The sequence below is a fragment of the Colias croceus genome, chromosome 11 (assembly GCF_905220415.1).
Source record: "Colias croceus chromosome 11, ilColCroc2.1".
NCBI lineage: Eukaryota > Metazoa > Arthropoda > Insecta > Lepidoptera > Pieridae > Colias > Colias croceus.
Window position 1 is genome coordinate 2,169,825 of NC_059547.1, and position 13,193 is coordinate 2,183,017.

Here is a 13,193-nt window from a genome sequence, read left to right on the forward strand (position 1 = left end):
GATAGTCATATCTCATACTAAATGTATGGGAGTGTTTGGTGTAAAAATTTTGGATACCTATTTCCCGTTTTATTTTTAAAAAGTTATTATAATTGTCTGGCGACCATTTGGAATCGTAATCGTATCGTAATAGTAGACTTCCGCTATTTTTCCGACGAGTTCGACTAACGCCCACGCGACTAAACCGCCGGTACCAGCGTTCACGCCATCATTTTTCTTTTTGTCATTGCGTACTAAGACCCCTGTAGAACCGCCATCCTGTTACAAATGACTCGAAATTTTGTATCAATATCTCCCGGACTATAATATGTCATGTATGACGTAAATTTTTAAAGTGGAAAATAATAATTTTACACATTTAGAAAAGATTGATCTGTGTATATTATTTGAAAAAAGGTTAAATTATGAAAGATGAAAAGAAATTACTTACGTATCAATTTTTTTGTTGTTGCATTGATTGGTTTTAATTGAAAAAAGTTTATTAATAATTTATTTATTAGATTAATTATATTATTTTATTGTTAGATTGATTGTTCTTAATTGATAAGTAATAGGCAGAATATTTAAAAAGTTTCGCCTCTATAGCGGTGAGTCGATAGCTAGCTACTCACGATTCAATTTCAGCAACAATCTGTTGACACAATCTGCAGTGAGCTGACAGATTGTGTCGTCAATAGTATAGTTGAGGGCACGTTGGGGGTGTAACCCAATATGTTGCGAATTGCATCGGCGCGGAAGCAACCAGACAAATTGTCTCAGCAGATTGTGTGCGTGTTGAAACGTGAGTATTGTGATTGCTCCAATCTTGGCTCAATCGCGATCAAGCGTTGTGGCGGATTGTACGTTTCTTGCGGCTCCGGGTCGAAAAAACTGTGTGGACCCAGATTTTCGAAATCTATATGGACATGCCTCATTTATGGGACAAAAAAAAACAAAAATTATATGAACAAAGAGATGAGAAATGACTCATTCAGAATTATTTTGGAAATATACAAAGATCTCGACAAGGATGCTACAGTTGAAGTTCTCAAAAATCTTATATCCAATAGGAGAACCTCTTTTTACAGAGAATTAAAAAAAGTGACGTGACGTGCACACGTTGTGGCAAGCAATCGCGGAATGAAATTGTGTCATCAGATTGAGGGTTGGATGAGTCGTGAGTAGAGAACGCTCAATCGCGACTGCAACAAATTGTGTCAGCAGATTGTGGGTTGTGTTGAACCGTGAATAGGGCCTTGATGACATCGCTTAATTTATGACTCACTAGCCGCCCCGCGCCGCCGCGCCTGCAGCACAGATTTTGTTCATGGTGTCTTCTCTATACGTAGTAATAATTAAAAATACATGCATATTCAAGAAGTTATTAAAATAATGTAGTTGTAGTTTACAGAACGACGAATGGATGTATGGAAACTAAAGTTTCAAGAATCAATCAAACGTTTAATATCGAGCTGCACCTCAGAACTGCAAGGTCGATAACTGGTGATAACTGGCAACAATCTTATCAACAAGAGTAGGTAGGTACACAGAACTATATCGAGATATAGTTCTGTGGGTAGGTAGGTACCGAGTAGGTACCTACCTAAAACTTTCGTACCTACCAAGGCGTCGTCCAACATCCGAGAAAAAAAACTCGATTGTCATTTGTCATTTTTTCACATTTGTCAGGATCAAGATCAATCTAACAAGAATTTAACTAATAGGTACCTAATCTGTGGATCAATCCCAAAGAGTATTTAAATGTATATAATTATATCAATCCGATCACAAATCCGATCAATCAGGCAAAGAGAATTTATAATAAATCACTATATTTGCAATCAGGATCAGAAGTTTATACTTACTACCATGTCTTTTTTTTAATTTGCGAATAAATTTCTTATCGTATATAAATCTATTCAACTTTGTTGTCCGTAATAAAACGAGTTAACAACGTGTGTGTGCAGTGTGAGTTGTTAAATCAATTGCCTTGTATTTTGTTCTTAAATTTATTCTTTCACCTGTAACTTATAAGGTTTGGATTTGGATTGAATATTGTTTTCAAAATAATAATAATTATTGGACTCAACATAATTAAAAATGAGTGATGATAAGCCATCTGAAGAACAGGCTCAAACTGAGTCTCAAGTAGAATCCTTGAAAGAAGACCAAAAGGATAACGGAGACAGTATCAAATCTGATAAAGTTAAAGGTATGTTAAAATAATGTCATTTTCCAGTTTTGAGAAATTTGAAGGTCTTCGTTTGTTCATGTTTGTAGGAAAAGGAAAAAATTTATTATGTATATTGTAATGGGAATTTGAAATTGTTTCAATCTGGTATACAAAACTATAATCATTAATTTAGTTTAGTACTGCGATTTTAATAATTAAATAAATATTTAATATATGTACTTATTAATTTTATCAATTTAAATTAATAATTCATGCCCATGTTGTTTTCAGTTGATATATTATTAAAAGCAACTGGTAATGCTCCAATCATGAAAAAGAAGAAATGGGCAGTGGATGCCGAAAAGCCTATTGGATGGATTATGGAGTTTGTTAAAAAGTATTTAAAACTAGAGGCTGATGAAAAACTGGTGAGTTATCTTTGCTTAAATGTTTAGGTACCTACTACCTCAGAAGTGAAATTGTGTTATTGGCTTGCATTTTCTAAACTTATAATTAGTTTTATTGACTTACAACTGATTTTATGAACTACTCAAGCAATTAAAAAGAAATCTACATTCTTTAAAAAACTACATCTTTACCAGAATGAAGATATCTGCTTCTGTATGTCTTTGGTATTGTGAATTCTTAAAGAACACCATTTGTAAATTTAAAAACATGTGTGTATCAAGCAATTGATGATCAACAGTAGTTAATGTTTAAAAATTTTCATTAAAACAAAGATTGTAGGAGCTATAAATGTTTAGATTTGCAAATTTTGTTCTTTTTTATTTCATGCCATTTGGTTTGGGTGTTTTTATAAGACATATTAATTACTTACTATTTTTATTACTTACATATTTTCAGCCCCGTGGCTCCACCCCTGTTGGTCGTAGTGTGATATATAGCCTATAACCTTCCTCGATAAATGGGCTATCTTACAGCAAAAGAATTTTTCAAATCGGACCAGTAGTTCCCGAGTTTAGCGCGTTCAAACAAACAAACAAACTCTTCAGCTTTTTAATATTAGTATAGATATAAATTATTAAACTATTTACTTGTAAATTTAAATACTTACCACTAACCACTGCACCTAACTTGCAAATAATGTAAAGGTGTATATTTTTATTTCAGTTTCTATATGTGAATCAAACATTTGCACCATCTCCGGATCAAATTATCAAGAATTTGTACGAGTGTTTTGGTACTGATGGCAAGTTAGTTCTACATTATTGCAAGAGTCAGGCTTGGGGATGAATCAACACATTTTAGTTAAAATGAACCAAAGTTTAAAAGTAAGGAATGATTTTAAACAGCAGTTAGTATACTTTTGTTAACATAAGAAATAATAATTGTGCACTTACCATATTCATGTTAACATGGAGTGTTAAACTTAAATTATTATATATTATGTTTTTTTTATTACTGGTATTGTACAATAAAGTGTATAAATAAATAAATAAACAAGAGGAAAATATTTAAAAACTGGAGTAGAATTAATTTCTAGTTTTGGAGTTGTAAATAAGTTATATTTTTTATATTTGTTTAATTTTTCATTTATTATTTTGTACTCTGTCTCAAAAGAGAACTGTCAATTTCACACAAGCTTATAATTATAGTTTCAAATGATAATGAAAGAAATATTTAATATAGGTAGTCAAATGGTTTGTCTTTTGGTTTAGTTTAAAAAAATAATTTAAGGTGCACCGGGGCCAGTGTTGCCAGTGGTAGATACTCAAAAGTTACACGACACTGACCAAAAAGTAACATTTTGTCGTAAAAAGTAACATTACCTTTTTTATTGTGGAAACTGGCGAAATACGTTATTATGGCAATTTATCTATATCTATACATATAATAAATCTGTAGAAGGGTCAATTCTGTACATTGAAAATATTGAAAAAATAAATACCAGGGGGTGTACCTGGATCGATACCAAACCCAAATATGTGTTTAAAAAATTTTTTTTCTGTCTGTCTGTCTGTCTGTATGTTCAGGCATCACGTGAAAACTAACGGTTCGATTTCGATGAAACTTGGTATAATTATACCTTATTATCCTGGACGTAAAATAGGATACTTTTTATACTGAAAAAATACGTAGAAAAAATTAATCTTAATTTTTCATTTTTATCCATAGACGTTGTTCTGTAGAACCGCGAACACATGTTGCGTATTATTATAGGCCTAGCCGTATTTGGGTCCAATAGATATTTATAAGATATCATTGTCAGAGTTACTCAAAATGGAGAAAAACCATCCATGCGAAGACCGATATCCGCGCGGACGGAGTCGCGGGCGGAAGCTAGTTTATAAAATAAAACTTAAATACGTTGCTTGACCATTTTATTAAGGTCTCAGCACACATATGGGATCGGAAAGGGATCGTAACCGTAACGCCTTTCGCCTCGCTGTCAACCAGGCGTCAACCTACCGTATGCACGTGAGGAACGCGTATCAGCAGCGCCTGTACGTCAACTCGGCTACGGCTAGGCGACACCGGCGTTACGCCTAAAAACGGTAAGTACGGCAAGTCGTAGCAAGCAGAGACGTAAGCGCGTGGACGGAGAGACGTAAGCGCGGGGACGGAGAGACGTAAGCGCGGGGACGATGAGCCGACAGCGCTGGAATTGCAAGTTCGGAGCCTGTTCCGAGGGGAGGCGATTACGTTACTATTCCGATTAGTGTGCGTTGCAGTAGGGAGTTTGATACAAACCATTCTGAACGGCTCGAGGCGATACGGTTACGATCCCTTTCCGATCCCATATGTGTGCTGAGACCCTTAATCGTAAAAATTCGTAAATGCAACAATAGATTAGTATCGGTTGGCGACTAACTTCACTTCAGTGACGTATTCTGTGTGTATTGGTTAGAAAGGGATGGCGATAGGAGGATATAGGCGAGGGAAGTAATATACCAACCAATTTAGGAATGTCGTTCAAGCAATAATAACGTGCTTTGTCATCAATTGATACGAAAAACTAAAAAAGGTTTCTTGTCCCTGCAAAGAAAAAAAGTACCTAAGTTTGTATCTAAAAAATATACTAACCAATTTAGGAATGTCAATATCAAACTGCTTTGTCATCAATGAATACAAAAAACAAAAAAGGTTTCTGACCTTTTTATTAAACTTAAAAAAATCTTAGTAATTGTTGATCGAATAATCGACTGTTTGATGACAGATGTCATAATCCGTGTTCATTTACAAATCGATCAAAACAATGAAAGACAATTAATAGAAATTAGAAAAATCGTAATAATTGTTTGTTGTTCGTATAATCGACTGGTGATGCTAAAAAAGAAACATATAGTCAATGACGTGTGTTTAATTAAATATACCAACCAACCAATTTAAGAAGAATGTCTTTCAATACCAACCTGATTCATCATCAATGAATACATTTTCGACGTCACTGTGATTCACATACAAAATGATACAGGTAATTAAATGATTTTAGCCTAAATAAAATAGAGAGAGCTAATTGGAACTGGTGGAACCTGAAAAAAAAAGGGTTTATATTAGATTAGCATTGTAGTCATGAAAAATTGTTGCTTATAACTTTAAAACTTTTTGATATTTAATAAGGTTAATATTGTATAAATAAGTATAATAATAGTACCTGCACAAGTCTCGCTATATGCTATTTTTGCATGCATCATTCTTTTTGAAGGCTCAAATTTTATGGCGTTTTGTAGGTTTGCTTTTGTTGCCATCAAAGAAGAAATAGTTTCAGTGTTCAGTCTGTTCCGGTTATCGCATTTTATTAATTTGAGCTGGCTGAAAATTATTTTCACACTTATATTGGAAAAAGGCAAAACTAGCAAAAGCCCGACAATCTTTTTTAAATTTGGGAACATTTCAGTATTGGTCACATCCTTTTACTTTAAAACTCATCTCCAATATTCTCCCACTTCCAGATTTTGGCACAAACCTAAATCGTTGTTGTCCAGGAAAGCATGTTTTTTTCATTATTTTGAAGCTCTACTTCATTTACATCCTCTTTAACATTTGGGAATCTCTTCAAAACATTTGACAAATCTTTTAGTTCAAATTTTTGAGCAACGCTTGGTTCAATCAGCTCTATAATACCGTATAACGGGTCAGAAAAATCAAAACGTTGTACGATTTGTTTTATGGTTACAATATAAAACATGAGACAAGTTCTCTTGAAGTCTGTTATTACCGTCTTTTGTTCTGGTATTTCTTTTGAAAGTTCATCAATGGATGACTGCGCAGCTACACCTTAATATATTTTTTCAAGGGGCACGAAAAATCTAGGGTTGGCGTATTCTATTTTATATGCATCGGTTGTTCTGCAATAATTGAAGTTCATGTAATTTCCGGCTATGGTTTTTATTATTTTATGGTTTCTGGTTTGAGCTGATGGAGCAATGGCTTTTAAGATTGGAACAATCTGTTAAAATCATTAAATTGTTCCAATACAAATAAATTCCAAGTAAATTTTTGTTAGCTTGTTGTCAAGAATGCCAATTATGTCTTCAGTTATTTTGCTGGGGTCTTCCAATACTTCGAGTCTGAAATATTCGAAAAGAACATCGTATTGTTCGAGGACCCGTTTCACGCAAGCTTTTAGAAACAACCATCTTGTGACTGAAGGACTTAATATTTTGTGGATTTCGACGTTAAAAAATAACTGCAATTCCTTAAGTTTTTTCTGCCGGAGTGTGCTGCGGTTGAAGTGTGCGCTGACATTTCTTAAAAAAGTCCTCAACAAATCTTGGCAGCTTATGACATGCTTTGGAGGCCACAAGATGAATCAGGTGGCAGCTACACTTGACACATGCAATGTGTGGTACGCGTTCCTTTAAATGACTGAATACCCAATTGTGTTCTCCAACCATACTGTTTGTTGTATCAGAAGCAAAGCCAACAAAGTTTTTTAATGGAATTTGTTATTACTAAAAGCATCTGTGAGGTCATTGGCTTTTCCAGAAGTAACTTCATTCAAGTCAAGAAGTCAAGAAACGTCAAGGTGACTATGAACCACGAATTCATCCTCATCAAAAAATATCACTGCCAGTGCACATTGTTTTTTAACACACACACGCTTTCGATTTCAGGTTTTGCTTTGATATCAAATTTGTGCGTTTTTGGGTTATAGCATTCGCACTTTCCTTTAGAATTCTGGCAAAAGCAAGATAATAATCAATAGATCAATAAATGTTTATCCATCAGTACCACTTGATGTACTTTCATAGTGTTCTGCAGTGGAGTGAGCTTAGTTACGATATTGGAGTCTAGGAGTCTTATATTTTCAGCGCCAACATAAAATATTTTGACTACTGTTTCTGTTTTTTTTTTAGGAAATCGTATGCTGTCTCTGCATCCGGAATATCCACTCCGTGGGCAACTTTGAAGTCCAAGGTTCTTTTCACTGCCCCTCCGATGCCATCGGCGGCCCCTTTTCCGTGTGATGCCTCAAAAAACGACCAAGCGGCACTGTTGAATCCATACCGAAGTTATTATTATTTAATAAACAGAAGTCTGTTTTCTGTCGATATTGTGACGTTGGGCCGTCGAAGAAAAAAAGAAAGGTATCTACTTCTAGACAACGAAGCTTAATATACTTTATTATAGGTACGAGGTGTGCCCAAATAGCTTCTGGTGAAATTGAGCAAAATGAGACTGGTTTTTGGGTATCTTTGAGACAAAAAACTCCTGTGTGCAAAGTTATTTTTTTTTTGAGGATCCAAAATGCATTGCTTGTACTTCTTTATTATGTTTGCATACCCAGTTTTCTGAAAAATCGACGTGCATGACAATTTTATTTGATTTTAGGTCTTTTATGCATGTTTGGTACTGATGGACAACGTTAAATGTATGTGTCTTAGATTTTTTCATCTCAAAATTAAATAATTTTATTGTATTAACTCTTTCACTGTGCCGTATTTCTTAATTTTCACCATGCTCCTCCTAGCTTCTTCCTCCATTTTCCAAGTTCTCTTCTTTAGGTAATCTGCTTAAAACTTGATCAATAGGATGTATACCCGTTTTCCGGAATCCTGATATAATATTGTTTTTACTATTATCACTAAGATCGTCCATTAGTTTTTTTAACAGACTAGGAAAACATCCTTTTGGGATAGATGTGTGTTGCTTCCCGTCTGTTTTCTTCCACTTGAGCATTATGTTTCGCCAAGCAATTTTCATCGGTCGGAAAAATGCCACATCAAGAGGCTGAGTAAGATGTGTACTATTAGCTGGTAAAAAAGCAAAGTGTATATTGTGCTTCTCACAGATCTCGATTACCTCGAAAGAAATATGTGATGCTAGGTTGTCGCCAATGAGAATTTTTTTTCCCTGGTGTGTTTTCAAAGTAAGGCAGTATGAGGGTCTTGATCCAGTCCTCAAACAAATCTGCATTGAACCATCCCGATTCTGTACGATTGTATCAAGCTCCAACAGGTCCGTTTACAGTCCACGAGTCATATAGATTTTGGGCTTTGAATAAAACATATGGTGGTAGCAAAGACCCGTCGGCGGCAGCGGCCATCATTATTGAGATTGAAGCCTTTGAGTGATTCATTACTCTTTCCGGGTACTTCGTGCCTCTTTTCACTAAAATTTTCTTTCGTCCTGGGTCATCTGTTAAATTTGTCATAGTCATAGTTTATGGTGTTAGCTGGTTTAATCCCTGTTAATGATTTTTCAAGTACTTCGAAGTATTTTTTTATATTTTCGGGCGTAACTCCTGCCCTGTTCCTTTTAATATTCTGGCTGAATCGCTCCGAAATGAGATCTTTGTGACGTTGAAGGAAACTACGTACAAATTCTGGTCCTGGTAGATTATTTTTGAACTTCAAAACCATTCTGCCCAATCTATCCAAATAACCCTTGACCTTAAATCTAGGCCATCAAAGGGGTATCCCCAATCGGCACATAGATTTATGTATCTTATCATGTAGAGTTCAACATCATCCGATAAAACAGTTTGTCCTCCTTGTTTTTTTAAAGTTCTTGTACAGTTTCTATACAGAACAGACTTGTCTATCTTGTACTTTTCAGCTATAGCCTTACTGTATGCCTCGACGGCTTCATTAATGAGCTCCTGACTATACTTTTTATATCTTTTACCGGTGGGGTCCGGTTTATAAACACGTGGCATGTTGGAATACACCTGGAATAAAATGTGTTTGATAAGTAGGTAGTTCCATAATCAGTAGAAACCTAACAGGTTTTTACCAAGGAAATTTCCCCGATAGAAATTATGAGTCTAATAAAAAACCTTCCTCGGCAGGCAGAGGCAATAAATACTTCATACAATAAACACTTCATAACAATCAAGTGAGCAGTTTAACAAATCATATGAGTCAAACAAACAATATTTTTGTAAAAGATAATTATGTGGCAGCCCTAACACCCTCATTTCTATTAACCCAATTCTCATTTCTATTTACCCCATTACCGTTTCCATTCGCCCCGTACATCGTATCTATTAACCCCTTATTGCGTTTCTATTAACCAATAACCATATTCCTTTGTCTTGGATTACAATTTTGCATATTTATTAGAATCGTAGGTAAGTATAATAATAAATTTGTACTTACCTTCTCATTTGAATGAATCCAGAATAACTGTGGAACAATACTATCCAGGCGTATTAACACAGAACCGTTTTTGTATCGAATAAACACAAAGTTTATGACTAAAGTTTTAGGCACTGGTCGACTACGATGACTCGAAATGATTTTTTTTCAATCTGTGACTAACTTCATTGCAAATCAGTGTTGCCAGTTAAGGAAAAAAACTACTACAGTTAGTAAAAAAATACAGTTTATGGTAGTTTTTCTTCTAAAATGCTTAAGATAACCCTTCGAATAATTTCTTTGATTTTGTTGCCATTCACCTCTACGTTTCTATTCAAACCATTCTACGGTATCCAGATACCTAACGGGCGGTTGACGATTCCTAGAGGCGCGCGGGGCTGCCGCATTGCTTTGCGCTATATCCGCTATACCCGCTATAGTGTACACATTTCTTACTTTTTCATTGGGCTCTGATAGCTGTTTTGTGTACTTGTAAATTCTAATTTGAAGGTATTTTATGGCAATTGCTTTGATTAATAGAACTTTATGATCATCTAGAGGAGAATATCGTAAAAAATACCATGTTCTTTAAATAACTCTTTCCCTATTATACAGTGGCGAATACATTGATTCATTAATTGTAGTAAAAGATTATATCGTGTAAGTAGATTACTGCCAAATTGTGTTAAATTGTTCATAAAAACTTTTTCAGCAATTTCACAAACGACGATTACATCAGCGGAAGGATAATGCAGACCGCCTTTATCCTTTTTTACAAATATTTGTTTTTAAGGCAGTATTAATTAATCATTGACATCAAACAATTTTCACATTTCATCATCTTTGCTACTTTTGTTATAATAAAACCAGAAATATGTAGGTATAATTATCTGCTTAGAAAATTCTGTATACCTACCTGAAAACCTACTAGTGAATAACAAGTTTGTAAAACTTAAGCTTAATAAATTTCTAGACTTACCGGCATCCAATTTTTCTTTTTTTGATAGATAGTTGACCCCCAAACCTGGAATAACTGCTGGCAAACGTCTTCCCAAGCGTTGGATTTGGCAATAGTGTCTGAGTATTCTTTTAAGTTTTTATTGTATAACAATGGTCTTGCTTCCACTTCTTCAATCAGTCTATTATTATCGATATCATCTTATGTAACGGACATTTTTCTCGTATTCTGTCTTACTAGACAGACTACGAATAAAAACTACTGTGTACGAGTACGAGAATAAATACGTTGACAATAAATACGTACTATCGCTGCGCCGGTTTAGCGGCAACTGCAAAGAATACCTACTTATACTCTAAAAAGAGAATAAGCGCCACTGCGAACAAAAAAATGTACTCCTACGTTATCTGTCAATTTTAGTTTCTGCGAAGTAGGGACAGACTGCGCTACTGTCGCAATGTAAATTTTTGGCGGGAATTTAGAAATTCTACCATTCTGTTTTTGGCGGCAAATTTAAAGGGCCATAGGGATCCAATAAATTCAAGTTTTATTCCTTCATTCATTTTATTTCGAGCAACATCAAGTGCATTAAATTACGAAGTTTTGAAGAATAAAATGTAGGCCAAACTGCACTATCTTGCTCGAAACAATATGAATGAACGTTTGCCAGACTGCTTCAATAAAATAAAATAATGAAATTTAAGAAAATCTTCGTATTAATATTAGGGGAGACCGAGGGGAGTTGAAACAATTTTTACGTTTTGTTTAATATTACTCATATTATTGTCAGAAATCTTATGGCCCTGGTACCAATCGATAGGTTATTCTATACACTTGCGAATGGTTAGCATAAATAAACGGTAAGCGTTAAAAATGATGGTGAAAAATTGACTTAATCGCAACAAGTCAACTTGTTTCAATTCCCCTCATACCGAGGTAAGATGAAACAGAGGTCGAGGAGAGATGAAACATTATGATTCTGGGGAGTAATAGGAGCTGCAAAATAAAAATGTTGATCTGATTCAAAGGTTTTAATTAAAACTTATATTTTCAAGTATTCAACGACCTTTATAAGTAATATTTTAATGATATATCAGTCAAGTAGGTCTAATACAAATAATACACACTAAAATTAATAAAAATTAACATGCGTAACATCAATTATAATTAGTCAAATCAACAAAATGTTTTACATTTTTTTAAAACTAAATCTTTGACATAAAATAGTTAATAATCAGTCGTTTTTTAAGTATTACAATCAGTACCTACTATAAACTATTTAAGGAACAATAATTTAAAAAATGTCAAAAACAAAGTTCTCCACCAGCACAAGTTTCATGAGCCCGAGCCCACAATTGGCATTTCAGATATTGGGCCCACTTTTCTTTGGATCTGTTATTTGAACATGATTCCATACAGCAAATGCAGCAGGATTCCTCTTCTTCTTCATCACTATCTTCTTTTCTTGACAACCTTAACCTTTTTAGTTTTACAGCCTGGTTTTGATCTTTTTCTTGCTTTAGTTCCTCCAGTAGGCATGCTTAAACAAATAAACATATTAAATCAACAATAACATCCTATAATCTTCGTACTTTTTAGCTATAATCACATATTAAATTGAAAGCAAGGAGAGTTGAAACAGACTGTTTCAAATCACCTCGGTGAGAAAAAACCTCCCAATTTTTACTCAAATCTCGATCAAGCAGTAAATAGACAGAAATCAAATTTACCAAGTATATTTCAAGAATCTATAGATAATAAGTTTTTAAAACGTATATAACTCAACCCAAAAAAGAAAAAGAATATTAAAGTACAAGCATCGTAAAAAATCATGAAATACTTACTTTTTGCGATTTTCGGCACATGTCATTCAGAACTACAAAACTGCACAAATGACGCCACCGGCGTGAACTGACGCGATAGCTTGTGGCATGAGATGTTTAAAAAAGACGTTGCCAGATCGCTAAAGGTTTTAAGTTCCGAGAAATCGGGACTGTTTCAACTCACCTTTGTTTCAAATCCCCTCGGTCTCCCCTATAGTCACTAATTGCTCGATCATATTTTTATTGGCTAACTTATGTTCTGGGCATGCATTTAAAAAATTTAAATTTATTTCCTCTCTAATGAGTTTTATACAATTTTCTTTTAAGTGGTCTGAGTGCGAATTTTCTTTTAAATATTTTTTGACTAGCTCAGCGTAATTTTCCACACACGCAATGAAACTATAGTTAGAATGATGAACGCTTTGTTTGCCGTCCACATATTCCTTAAATTGCGTAAATACGTGAACTTCTATGGGCTTTCCGGCAAGCATAGCCTTCTTACAGTTATCACAGACATATGCACATGCTGGTGTGTTTCCGCCGAGCTCTCTATTTCATTCGTCAGCCACAGAAATTATGTCATGCTCAGAGACATTGGGGCCAGACTCGGGTATTGGATCATCATTTTTTTTTTGGATTGAGTTTATTCTTACAGAACAGATACTGAAAATACTCCACTAATTCGCCATTATCATCCTCACAATTTCTGTTGTTTT

General features: G+C 34.5%; 1 protein-coding gene across 3 annotated transcripts; it reads left to right on the plus strand.

Annotated features, from left to right (window-relative positions):
• The first annotated feature begins 1,632 nt into the window (after window positions 1-1,632).
• Window positions 1,633-11,373, plus strand: LOC123695594 (autophagy protein 12-like). Of its 3 annotated transcripts, none has more exons than XM_045641491.1 (4): window positions 1,633-2,191; window positions 2,444-2,580; window positions 3,284-3,444; window positions 7,474-11,373. In XM_045641491.1, exons 1-3 carry the CDS (start codon window positions 2,080-2,082, stop codon window positions 3,404-3,406), a joined length of 372 nt encoding a protein of 123 aa, XP_045497447.1. In that variant the 5' UTR covers window positions 1,633-2,079; the 3' UTR covers window positions 3,407-3,444; window positions 7,474-11,373. The 3 variants fall into 3 exon arrangements, with proteins under 3 accessions (XP_045497447.1, XP_045497449.1, XP_045497448.1); XM_045641493.1 differs by having other exon boundaries at window positions 10,409-11,373; XM_045641492.1 differs by lacking the exon at window positions 7,474-11,373 and having other exon boundaries at window positions 1,634-2,191; window positions 3,284-4,084.
• Window positions 11,374-13,193: the final 1,820 nt, after the last annotated feature.